The sequence below is a fragment of the Saccopteryx bilineata genome, chromosome 1, assembly GCF_036850765.1.
Source record: "Saccopteryx bilineata isolate mSacBil1 chromosome 1, mSacBil1_pri_phased_curated, whole genome shotgun sequence".
Classification (NCBI taxonomy): Eukaryota; Metazoa; Chordata; class Mammalia; order Chiroptera; family Emballonuridae; genus Saccopteryx; species Saccopteryx bilineata.
The window spans coordinates 390,331,934-390,344,315 of record NC_089490.1 but is presented as its reverse complement, the minus strand read 5'-3'; the positions used below and the strand labels follow the sequence as shown (position 1 = coordinate 390,344,315).

At 47.1% G+C, this 12,382-nt stretch overlaps 1 protein-coding gene across 8 annotated transcripts in view; it reads left to right on the top strand.

Moving 5' to 3' along the window:
- The first annotated feature begins 3,776 nt into the window (after nucleotides 1–3,776).
- Nucleotides 3,777–12,382, top strand: part of CELF1 (CUGBP Elav-like family member 1) — a 92,811-nt gene continuing 84,205 nt past the window's right edge. For 5 of the 8 annotated variants that reach the window (XM_066251512.1, XM_066251510.1, XM_066251513.1 and 2 more), the window contains exon 1: nucleotides 3,777–3,935. Coding sequence is in view for 3 of the 8 variants with exons in the window: in XM_066251508.1 (XP_066107605.1) it covers nucleotides 8,204–8,289 (86 nt within the window). In the remaining 5 variants the exon portion in view is untranslated. Of the gene's footprint in view, nucleotides 3,936–8,133; nucleotides 8,290–12,382 lie in introns of all 8 variants that reach the window. The other 3 variants (XM_066251508.1, XM_066251506.1, XM_066251507.1) reach the window with 1 other exon arrangement.

Genomic DNA, 12,382 nt, shown 5'->3' with positions numbered 1-12,382 from the left:
ATGTTTTTGTTAAAAAAAGCCACAATGGCCTGACCTGTGGTGACGCAGTGGATAAAGCGTCGACCTGGAAATGCTGAAGTCGCCGGTTCGAAACCCTGGGCTTGCCTGGTCAAGGCACATATGGGAGTTGATGTTTCCAGCTCCTCCCCCCTTCTCTTTCTCTGTCTCTCTCTCCTCTCTCTCCCTCTCTGTATCTCTCTCTTCTTCTCTCTCTCCTCTTTAAAAATGAATTAAATAAATAAATAAATAAATAAATAAATAAAGCCACAATGGGCCCTGGCAGGTTGACTCAGTGGTAGAGTGTTGACCCAGCATGTAGATGTCCTAGGTTCAATTTCCAGTTAGGGCACACAGGAGAAGGGAACATCTGTTACCCCACCCACCCCTTCTCCCTCCTCCCCTCCTGCACCCGTGGTGTTTGCTGGGTGGGTCCTGGTGGGGGAGCATGCAGGAATCTGTCTCTCTATCTACCCTCCTCTCACTTGGAAAAGAAAAAAAGCCACAATGCTGAAAAAGCCCAAGTTTGAACTGGGGAAACTCATGGAACTTCATGGTGAAGGCAGCACTTTGGGAAAAAGTTCCTGGGGGTGAGACAGGTGCTAACAATGACTGAGCTAGCAGATAGGAGCCCCCAGTGCAAAGACCTATTTAAAATTCAGACACTTAGTGGATAGATCGTAGGACGGGGACATGGAGGACCCAGGTTCGAAACCCTGAGTTCGCCAGCTTGAGCCTGGGCTCATCTGGTTTGAGCAAGGCTCACCAGCTTGAGCCCAAAGTTGCTGGCTTGAGCAAGGGGTCACTTGGTCAGCTGTAGTCCCCTGGTCAAGGCACATATGCGAAAGCAATCAATGAACTAAGGTGCCGCAACAAAGAACTGATGCTTCTCATCTTTTTCTCTTCCTGTCTGTCTGTCCCCATCTGTCCCTCTCCTCTATCTCTGTCTCTGTGACACACACACACACACACACACACACACACCCCATTCAGATATTTAGTGCTCTTCCTTTCAGGTGTACATTTTTACTTTTCTCTCCTATACTTTAAGGGTCCCCATGAGACTCTTGTAACCAGGGAGCAGTGGACAGTGGCAGCCTTTCTCAGACCAATCCCTTGGACCTGTCTCCAAGGCCCCCTTTTCTGACTTTGCAGTGAGCTGACAGCAGCTGGGCCTTGGCTTGCTTCTTCCCCGTGGCATGGCGCTCCTAGAAAGCCAGAACGGCCCGTCCAGGCTCTCTCCCGTTGCGTCTTCTATCCTAAGCCCTTCCTTGTTTCACCATCCCCAGCTTTAATAAATGTACTCTCAAAAAAAATTTTAGATATTTAATGGTGACAAATAATTCTATTTGCGATAAGAAAATAAACAAAATTAATTGTGGTAAGGTATGTGACAACATTCTACCAGCTATAATGGTCTATAACTATAGGATGTTTTCAGTAAATTAGAGATAAAACTATTAATATGATCATATACTAGTGTAATAAATGTATATAAAATGATAAACTAGAGAGTACAATTAGGGAGCATGACAGAGTGTAACTTAAAGGCTAATTGTTTGGCCTATATGGTGCTAGAAAAACTATGCTTAGTTTTTTTTTCCCCATAGGGGGAAATAGGTGCTTCCAACATGTGGGAAAACCGTTGAGCCTTCTGCTTGGGAGTCCACTTGTTCCTTTGTGGTAAAGTAGGGTATAATCAGTATTTGTGGGTATGAGAATTATGTGCTCTGGGAAGCCAGATGATGTTACAAAGAAACCATTTGGAAACCCATGAATTATTTGCATGTTGCTGGGGCCAAAAAATCCCAGAACTAAGTTTTATTGCTCTATCTGTATTTCAATGCCCTACAAGATGTAGGACCTGCTGAATACACAGCGTTAGCCTTTTTATTTATTTATTTTTATTTTATTTTTTTCAGAGACAGAGCGAGAGTCAGAGAGAGGGATAGATAGGGATAGACAGACAGGAACGCAGAGAGATGAGAAGCATCAATCATCAGTTTTTTGTTGTGGCAGTTGTTCATTGATTGCTTTCTCATACGTGCCTTGACCGGGGGGCTACAGCAGACTGAATAACCCCTTGCTCGAGCCAGCGACCTTGGACTCAAGCTGGTGAGCCTTGCTCAAACCAGATGAGCCCGTGCTCAAGCTGGCGACCTTGGGGTCTCGAACCTGGGTCTTCGGCATCCCAGTTCGATGTTCTATCCACTGCGCAACTGCATGGTCAGGCAGGCGCCTACTTATTTAAAAAAATTATTTTATTGGTGTTAGAGAAAGAAAGGAAGAGAGACAGGAATATCTGTTCCTATATGTGCCCTGACCCTGACCAGAGATTGAACCGCCAACCTCCATGCTTCGGGTCAAAGCCCTAATCAACCAAGACATTGAGTCAGGGCACATTATCCCTTTTTATTTTTTTATTTATTTTTTATTTTTTGTATTTTTCTGAAGCTGGAAACGGGAGGCAGTCAGATTCCCGCATGCGCCCGACCAGGATCCACCCGGCACGCCCACCAGGGGGCGATGCTCTGCCCATCCAGGGTGTCGCTTTGTTGCGACCAGAGCCACTCTAGCGCCTGGGGCAGAGGCCATGGAGCCATCCCCAGCGCCGGGGCCATCTTTTGCTCCAATGGAGCCTCGGCTGCCGGAGGGGAAGAGAGAGACAGAGAGGAAGGAGAAGGGGGAGGGGTGGAGAAGCAGATGGGCGCGTCTCCTATGTGCCCTGGCTGGGAATCGAATCCGTGACTTCCGCACGCCAAGCCAATGCTCTACCACTGAGACAACCGGCCAGGGCCCACATTATCCTTTTAAAGAAACAAACTACTGGCCTGGCTAGGTAGCTTGGTTGGTTAGAGCACCATTCCCATTTGCAGAGGTTGCGAGGTTCGACCCAGGTCAAGGCTGGCTGGATGTTTCTATCTGTGTCTCTCTCCCCTCCTCTCTTTAAAATAAATAAATAAAAATGAAAACAGACTATTGTACTGTTTGCATTTCACCTAGATCCTGGGATTTCTGAATCACTCTGAAAGAGGTCTTTAAGGTCCTAACCTGAGTACCTGAGTTGTTTAGAAAAAAATTTTTTTTCTGGGGAAAGCCGTTTAGGGCTGGGCCATCTATCAGTTTCTTTATAGAACCCTTATGAGCTTTCTGGCGCTGCAGAGATTTTGGCAAGACTGTGCCTTCACACAAGCGGATCATCCCGCTAGAAAGCATTCCCCTAATTCTGAAAGCTTTCAATACATTCACATTCCACACTTCAGCAAAGAAGGAAGAAGGCCGGGATCCTGTTGCTCGTCTGCGGGGGCAGAAAAGAGGGTGTGTCATGTGTCCAAAGGCTGGCCAAGCACACCATTCCATTCAAGAACCCATTCATTCATTCACCAAATAGTTTATCATGCTCATATTCAGTGCTAAGCAGAAGTCCCCTTGCCCACTAGGTCAACCAGAGCTTCGGTGGGTGCGGTGCGCAGAGCCGAGGATTCCAGATTCCTAGGGCAGAGTCTTCCCACCTTTCCCTCCGGGCGAGCTCGGAGACAAAGAGATGCGCCCCACAGCTCCCAAGGCTGAGGGTACCCCACGCGGCCTGGGGGTTTCGGCGCGGTTGCTTCTCCACTCCCCAGCCCGCGGGGGCGCTGCAGCGCCGGGCGCTCGGCCCGCCCCTGCGCCGCGCCGCGCTCCGCTCGGATCTGCGCTGCGGGCGGCACCGCGGTGGTACGTTCCCCTGGCCGCCCTCCCCCTCCTCCGCCGCCCTCCCCGCCGGTGGTAGGTGCCGGAAGTGCCGCCATTTTGGGGTGTTCTGCTCTGGCGGCAGCGGCAGCGGCGGCGGGACGCGGAGGCTCCCCCGGGACTCGGCCTCAGCACTGAGGCGGCGGCGGCGGCGGCTAACAAGGCGCAGGCAGCAGCTGAGGCAGCGGCGGGCTCAGGTGCAGCCGCTGGTGAGTGCGGCGGCCGCGGGATAACGGGCCGCTGGTGGGAGGGAGCCGGCGAGGGAGGGAAAAGAGGTAGGAGGGAGGCGCCACGGGGCGGGTCCGGTCCCGGCGGCCGCGGGGCACAAGGCCCTCCGGGCGCGGTCGCTCTTCGTTCCCCGCGCCCCGGGGGCAGGTCCGTGATCTCCCGCGTGTCCGGGTCCTCTGCTGCCCGGGTCCCGCCGCGCTTGCCGGGCGCGTGCCCCCGCGCCCGGGGAGACCCGCCCTCCTCGTGGCCTCGCTTCCTCTCCCCGCGCCCTTTGCCTTCACTCTCCGGACCCAGAAGCCTTCGTTCCCTGCCCAGGGGTAGCTCCGTCCTCTTTTTTCCGGCCGCCGTGCCAGAGCCAGGCTGCCTGCCCGGGACACCCCTTCCCTGCTCCTGTGTCCCCACTTGTTCGAGGTGCTCACCCCGGGGAGGAGCCCCAGGACCCCTGCCTCTGGAGGTCAGCGCTTGTCCTCCGGACCCTCGAGAGCCCGGGTCCCTCGCCCCAGATCCGCTCGGGCCTTGGTCCGCCCTCCCCCCACGTCAGGTGTTCACCCAGTCTTGGCCTAGAAGCGGGGCCGGAGTCGCGCACCGGAGCGCGGAGAGCATCGCGCAGAGCTCTCTGCTGGGCAGCGGGCTTTGAGTGGAAAGCCACTGGTTGTCTTAGTTGTGGTCCCTGGGTCTGGATGTTGCTTTAGTTATCTAAGACTATTGTACCAGCTTTAAGGAGCTTCTCGTCGTTTTAGGTTCATTTTCATAGTTGAGGAGAAGGTGGTAACATTTTAGCAAAATGGAATCTTTTTCTCGCCAGCAGAGAACCCTCGAGTTTAGAGGCTGGGTAACAGTTTTAAGTAGCGTGGAGTGCTGTAACGTCTGGTCTCTAAGGGGTTACAGATGCCCAGTGACTCCTTTACGGGAAGGCTTTTCATTGTCTCTGAGTCTCTGTGAACGGGAGGCTTTTTTCGCATTCTTTCACCTTTTCCACAAGTGTTGTATGGGTCGGTTCTTGATAAGGGTGGCATCTCCCGGAGTGCTGTGCAAGTTTCAGTCTCCTGAAATTCTTGATGAGGAAGAAAGGTGTCTCCACTTCGAATCACCCAGGGCTCTTTCTGTTTCAACATTTAAGGAGCCCAGGTGGAAAATTATAAAGTTACAGTAGTGTGCATAAACTATGGCTACAGCCACCCTGCACCCTCCATGCTGGTTTTTGTATTCTAAGTTGACAGTATGTGGTTTGTGATCATGAGTTAGCAAGATTGACTTTGGAGCTCTCTGCTGTTGCTTTAACCAGGAAGTTTATGGTTCCCCCAGTGGTGCTTTCCTCTTGACTGTAGCCACCTGTTTCCATTAAGAATGACTCTCGGCTCAGAGCATAGGCCTCAACTTCTCTCCAACCATTCATTCTTGCCCTTAGGGTTTTCTTCTAGATACTATCTCTTGAGTCTGGACTTCAAATCCATTAGCAGGTGGGGCTTTTAGGGATAGAATATCTTTTCCAACCCCTTTGCTTTTCAGACAAGGAAGCCAAGGCCCCCAGAGGTTAAGTGACTTTGTCCAAGGTTACAGAGCAAGTGCTCTTAAAACAGTCTCATCTTAGATTTTTAAAAAATAATGTCATGCAAATTGCCCTCTAAGAAGTGATGGAATGGAAAGGGTCCTGAGCTCCACGTTAGAAGGCGTGGTTTGTAATCCTTGCTCTGTCAGTTACTGCTATACAACCTTGACCAAGTCATTGTTCGTGAGCCTCAGTTTAATCTCATCTGCAAAATGGAAGAAATAGTGTCTACCTCACACATGGTGCTAATCCAGCTTCAGTGCTGTAGCATGTGCCTGTGGTATAAAGGCAGAATACAGTTCTGAGTTAGATGATTTATCTTTATAAAATTTTTATTTATCTTTATTATTACAGAAGTTACAGATACATTGTAAAAAATACAGATAAGCCAAAAAGTAAGATACTCACCCTTAGTCCCACCACTCAGAGGTAATTATTAATATTTGGTCTTTATTTTATCCTTTTAATATGATGTAGAAATGTTTCTTATTTTACCAAGAGTGTAACAGTGATGTATTTTTAAGATTTAATAATAAGTGATAGGCGTGGTTTAACAACCACATTTTAAATGGTGTTCTGTATTTAACAGCTTCAGCATGTGGGAGGTAGGTCAGTGGATATCATAGCACAGGAGCAAACAAGTTGCTCTTTTAAACATGCTGAATTGGAAGAGGAGGAGAGGAAGGGCATAGACTTAATATTTAGTGTGTGTCTACTGTGTGGTATATATATATTTAATAAAGATTTGGGCTCTGCTGTGAAATGTGGAGTGTGAGTCCTGAATTCCATGTCCCTTCCTGTGACTGCCACTGCAGCCTCTTGAACTTAGCTGTGAGGCTGGACCGAATAAGGAAGTGGAAGTTTGGAGGGCAGTGGTGGTGCCTTGGTAAGGGAAGGGAAAGAGGTATCACCTGGAGGCCAAGGTGAATTTGTATGAAATAGAAGCATTGGGCTCATCTCTGCTCAAGGCTTTGGCTACTCCCAACAAATTGCTGTTTCCTCTGCCTTTTTATTTTTTTTAACAGCTTTATTGAGATATAATTCACATAACATATAATTCAGTGGTTTTTGATATATTAAATTATTTTTAATTGAAATACAACAAAATTTGCCATTTAAACCAATTTTTGTATTTGCATTGTTTATGTGGTAAAAGAGTCATATAATATAAACTACCATCTTATCTATTTTTGAGTGTGTAGTTCTTTGGCATTAAGTATATTTTTACATTGTTGGGAAACATCCAAAGAATTTTTATCTTGCATATCTGAAAGTTAACAATCCCACTAACAGTGCGAGGGATCCAATATTGCCACGTACTCACCAATTTTTATTATTATTATTTTTTTGTGGCAGAGACAGAGAGAGCCAGAAAGAGGGACAGATAGGGACAGACAGACAGGAAGGGAGGGAGATGAGAAAATCAATTCCTTGCTGCGGTTCTTTAGTTGTTCATTGATTGATTTCTCATATGTGCCTTGATGGGGGTGGGTGGGGGGGCTACAGCAGACTGAGTGACCCCTTGCTCAAGCCAGATGAGCCCACACTCAAGCTGGTGACCTTGGGGTCTAGAACCTGGGTGCTCCACATCAGGGGTCCCTAAACTACAGCCTGCAGGCCGCATGTGGCCCCCTGAGGCCATTTATCCGGCCCCTGCCGCACTTTCGGAAGGGGCACCTCTTTCATTGGTGGTCAGTGAGAGGAGCATAGTTCCCATTGAAATACTGGTTAGTTTGTTGATTTAAATTTACTTCTTTATTTTAAATATTGTATTTGTTCCCATTTTGTTTTTTTACTTTAATATATGTGCAGTGTGCATAGGGATTTGTTCATAGTTTTTTTTATAGTCCGGCCCTCCAACGGTCTGAGGGACAGTGAACTGGCCCCCTGTGTAAAAAGTTTGGGGACCCCTGCTCCACATCCTAGTCCGACACTCTGTCCACTGCGCCACCACCTGGTCAGGCTATTGTTGTTATTATTATTATTATTATTATTATTAAATGAGAGGTGGTGAGGCAGAGAGACAGATTCTGGCATTCGCCCTGACTGGGATCCCCCTGGCAAGCCCCCTACCAGGCGGAGCTCTGCTCATCTGGGACTGCTGCTCTGTTGCTCGGCAACCAAACTGTTTTAGTGTATGAGGCGAGGCCATGGTGCTTCCTCAGCACCTGGGGCCAACTTGCTTGAACCATTTGAACTGTGGCTGTGGGAGGGGAAGAGAGAGAGAAAGGGAGAAGTGTAGGGGCAGAGAAACAGATGGTTACTTCTGTGTGCCCTGATGGGGAATTGGACTTGGCTTATTTATTACAGGATGTGATGGGGAATGAGAAGTATCAACTCATAGTCGCTTCACTTTAGTTGTTCATTGCTTGCTTGTTGTATGTGCCTTGATCAGGCAAGCCCAGGGTTTTGAACTGGTGGCCTCAGGGTTCCAGGTTGATGTTGTATTCACTGTACCACCACAGGCTAGGCCTCTGCCCCTCCTCCCCCTTTAATGTTATTTATTTATTTTTAGAGAGAGGAGAGAGAGAGAAGGGGTGGAGGAGCATGAAACATCAGCTCCCATATGTGACTTGACCAGGCAAGCCCAGGATTTTTTTTTTTTTAATTTTATTTATTCATTTTTTTAGAGAGGAGAGAGACAGAGAGGAGAGAGACAGAGAGAGAAGGTGGGGAGGAGCTGGAAGCATCAACTCCCATATGTGCCTTGACCAGGCAAGCCCAGGGTTTCGAACCAGCGACCTCAGCATTTCCAGATCGACGCTTTATCCACTGCACCACCACAGGTCAGGCTTTTTTTTTTTTTTAATTTTATTTATTTATTTTTTACAGAGACAGAGAGTGAGTCAGAGAGAGGGATAGACAGGGACAGACAGACAGGAACAGAGAGAGATGAGAAGCATCAATCATTAGTTTTTCATTGCGTGTTGCAACACCTTAGTTGTTCATTGATTGCTTTCTCACATGTGCCTTGACCGCGGGCCTTCAGCAGACCGAGGAACCCCTTGCTGGGGCCAGTGACCTTGGGTCCAAGCTGGTGAGCCTCGCTCAAACCAGATGAGCCCGCACTCAAGCTGGCGACCTTGGGGTCTTGAACCTGGGTCCTTCCACATCCCAGTTCGACGCTCTATCCACTGCGCCACCACCAGGTCAGGCCAAGCCCAGGATTTTGAACTGGTGATCTCAGGGTTCCAGGTCGAAGCTTTATCCACTGTGCCACCACAGGTCAGACCTTTGTGCGTTTTTTTTTTTTAATTTTTTATTTTTATTTATTCATTTTAGAGAGGAGACAGAGAGGGACAGAGAGAGACAGAGAGAGAGGAGCTGGAAGCATCAACTCCCATATGTGCCTTGACCAGGCAAGCCCAGGGTTTCAAACCAGCGACCTCAGCATTTCCAGGTCGATGCTTTATCCACTGTGCTACCACAGGTCAGGCCCTTTGTGCGTTTTTAAATCAGGTTGTTTGACTTTTATTTTGTTGACTTGTAGTTTTCTACATATTCTGAGTATTAATCTCGAATAAACATATGATTTGCACATATTTTCTCCCATTCTGTAGGTTGCCTTTTCACCTGGTCAGTTGTGTCCTTTTTTTTTTTTTTTTGTATTTTTCTGAAGTTGGAAATGGGGAGGCAGCCAGACTCCCGCATGTGCCCGACTGGGATCCACCCGGCACGCCCACCAGGGGGCGATGCTCTGCCCATCTGGGGCGTCGCTCTGTTGCAACCAGAGCTACTCTAGCACCTGAGGCAGAAGCCACAGAGCCATCCTCAGTGCCTGGGCCAACTTTGTTCCAATGGAGCCTTGGCTGCGGGAGGGGAAGAGAGAGACAGAGAAGAAGGAGAGGGGGAGTGGTGGAGAAGCAGATGGGCGCTTCTCCTGTGTGCCCTGGCCGGGAATTGAACCCGGGACTCCTGCACAACTGTGTCCTTTAAAAACATTTATTTTTGGCCCTGGCCAGTGGCTCAGTGGATAGAACGTTGGCCGGCTATGAACTTACAGGGTTTGATTCCCGGTCAGGGCACACAGGAGAAGCGACCATCTGCTTCTCCCTCTCCCTTCTGTCCCTCTTTCCTTCCCACAGCCAGTGGCTAGATTGGTTTGAGCGTTGGCCCTGGGCTGAGGTTAGGTTGGTCAGTGCATCAGCCTTAGATGCTAAAAATAACTCGACAGGTTGCTTGCTGGGTGGAAGGTCTGGGCGCATGTGGGAGTCTGCCTCGCTGCCTCCCCACCTCTCACCTTAAAACAAACAAAAAAACTTGTACTTCATAGCTCTGCTGGGATCCTTCGGTTGGTTAGTGCGTTATCCCAATATGTAAAGGTTGCAAGTTTGATCCCTGGTCAGGGAATATAGAGAAACAGTTTGAGGTTTCTATGTCTCTCTTTCTCTTCCTCTGTCTAAAATCAATAATAATAATAAAAATAAGTTTAAAAAAAACTTAATTTTTTTTTTAGAGTTTGATCTTGTTGCCTGAGTTTTTCATTTTTTTAAGAAAAAATTTTATTTAAAGTTACTGATTTTTAGAGAGAGGAAGAAACATCAATTTGTTCCACTTATTTATGTGCTTATTGGTTGATTTTTTGATTGATTTTTTTAGAGTGACAGGAAGGGGGGAGGAATGGGGAGAGAGGGCGCGAGAGAAGCAGTCATCTCTTGTTCCATTTAGCTGTGCCTCAGTTGCACATTTCCTGGTCGCTTCCAGTCCTTACGTGCCTCAACCGCGGATCAAACCTGCAACCTTGGTGTTTTGGGAGGACACTGACCAACGTGCTACCCGGCCACAATTATACTTTTGTTCTTTTTTTGTTTTTCTAATTTATTCACTTTGGAAAGAGAGAGAAGGAGGAGGAGTAGGAAGCATCAACTCCCATAATGTGCCTTGACCAGGCAAGGCCAGGGTTTTAAACTGGCAACCTCACACTTGATCCACTGCGCTACCACAGGTCAGATGGTTTTTGTTCTTATATCTGAAAAATCATGGCCAGGTTCAAAACCTTGAAGCTTTCCCCTACGTTTTCTTCTAGGAGTTTTATAATTTTAGATTTTAGTCATTTTAATAATTTTAAAGAGTACATTCAGAGTACTGTGCAGTCAGCACAACTATCTTTTTCCACATGTTTTTTACTCAAAACGGGAACTTTGTAATCATTAAATAATAATGTCTTGTTCTCCCTTCCCCCATCTCCCTCTACCCCTTCCCAGTAACCTCTGGTCTACTTTCTTTTGTCTGTGTGACTTTATCTCTTCTAGGTATTTAGTGTAACTAGAATCCTACAATATTTTTGTCCTTTTGTGTCTGGTTTATTTCACTTAGCACAAAGTTTTAAAGTTTATCCTTTGTTTTGTTTTTTTGACAGTTAAGTATTCTCTTTGTTTTGAGGTTTATCCATGTTGTAGCATGTATGGATCAGGAGTTTATTTTTTATTTTATTTTTTTCTTGTGGGAGAGACAGAGAGAGAGGGACAGACAGGGACAGACAGACAGGAAATGAGAGGTGAGAAACATCAACTCTTCGTTGCGGTTCCTTAGTTGTTCATTGATTGCTTTCTCATATGTGCCTTGACCGTGCGGCTACAGCAGACCGAGTAACCACTTGCTTGAGCCAGAGACCTTGGGCTCAAGCTGGTGAGCTTTTGCTTAAACCAGATGAGCCCGTGCTCAAGCTGGCGACCTTGGGGTCTTGAACCTGGGTCCTCCACATCCCAGTTCGATGCTCTGTCCTACACCACTGCCTGGTCAGGCAGGAGTTTATTTCTTTTTGAGGCTGACTTTCTCTGCATGTTGAGGTCAGGGATGTCTTTTTTAAAAAAATAATTGATTTTTATTTTTTTTGAGAGATAGATTAAGGGGGAGGGAAGAGAGAAACATTGATTTGTTGTTGCACTTATGTATACATTTATTGGTTGATTCTTTTTTGTGTGTGACAGAGACAGAGAGGGAAGGCAGATAGGAATAGAGAGATGAGAAGCATCAATTCTTTGTTGCAGCACCTTAGTTGTTCATTGATTGCTTTCTTTTATGTGCCTTGATGGGAAGTGGGGGGTCTACAGCAGTGTGAGTGACCCTTTGCTCAAGCCAGCGACCTTTGGGCTTAAGCAAGCAATCATGGGATCATGTTTGTGATCCCATGCTCAAGCTAGTGACTCCGTGCTCAAGCTGGTGAGCCCGTGCTCAAGCCAGTGACCTCAGGGTTTCAAATCTGGGTCCTCTGCTTCCAAGTCCAACATTCTGTCCACTGTGCCACCGCCTGGTCAGGCTAGTTGATTCTTATGTGTGCCCTGACTGCGGATCGAACCCACAACCTTGGAATGTCAGGGTGATGCTCTAACTGAGCTACCTGGCCAGCGATAGGGATGTCTCTTGATAGCTCTCCCTCTTTTGTTGCTCTATAAATGCTGATGAATTGATTAGAATTCATGTTCTTCATGTATGTCCACTAACAAGCTCAGATTGCTTGAAAATTCGGACATATTAGTGTGTATGAAAGTACATAACAACCAAATCAGTTAATGGCACCATTTCTAATTTAATAGTAATATCCAGTCTCTGTGCAGTGTATTCAAAATACGGGTTGTGTACAGAGAATGTGTCACATGAAGAGAACAAGAATAGGCAAGTTCACAGTGGGTTTTTATCAGAGAGGGGACTGATCTCCAGGTATTTTGTATGGTGCACAAATGAGTATAAAAACCTGACATTTAATGACCTAGTTTGATTACTAATACTTGCAGAGCAAGACACGTTGGAGGTTGTCATGGGTCTTCCAGTTCGTTTCACTAGGAACAAAGCTACTCAGTGTTCTTATGAATGAAAGTCTTTCTTATTAAGATGAATTTCAACTTATTTTTTTGGAGTTTCATACTGATTTTTATCTGC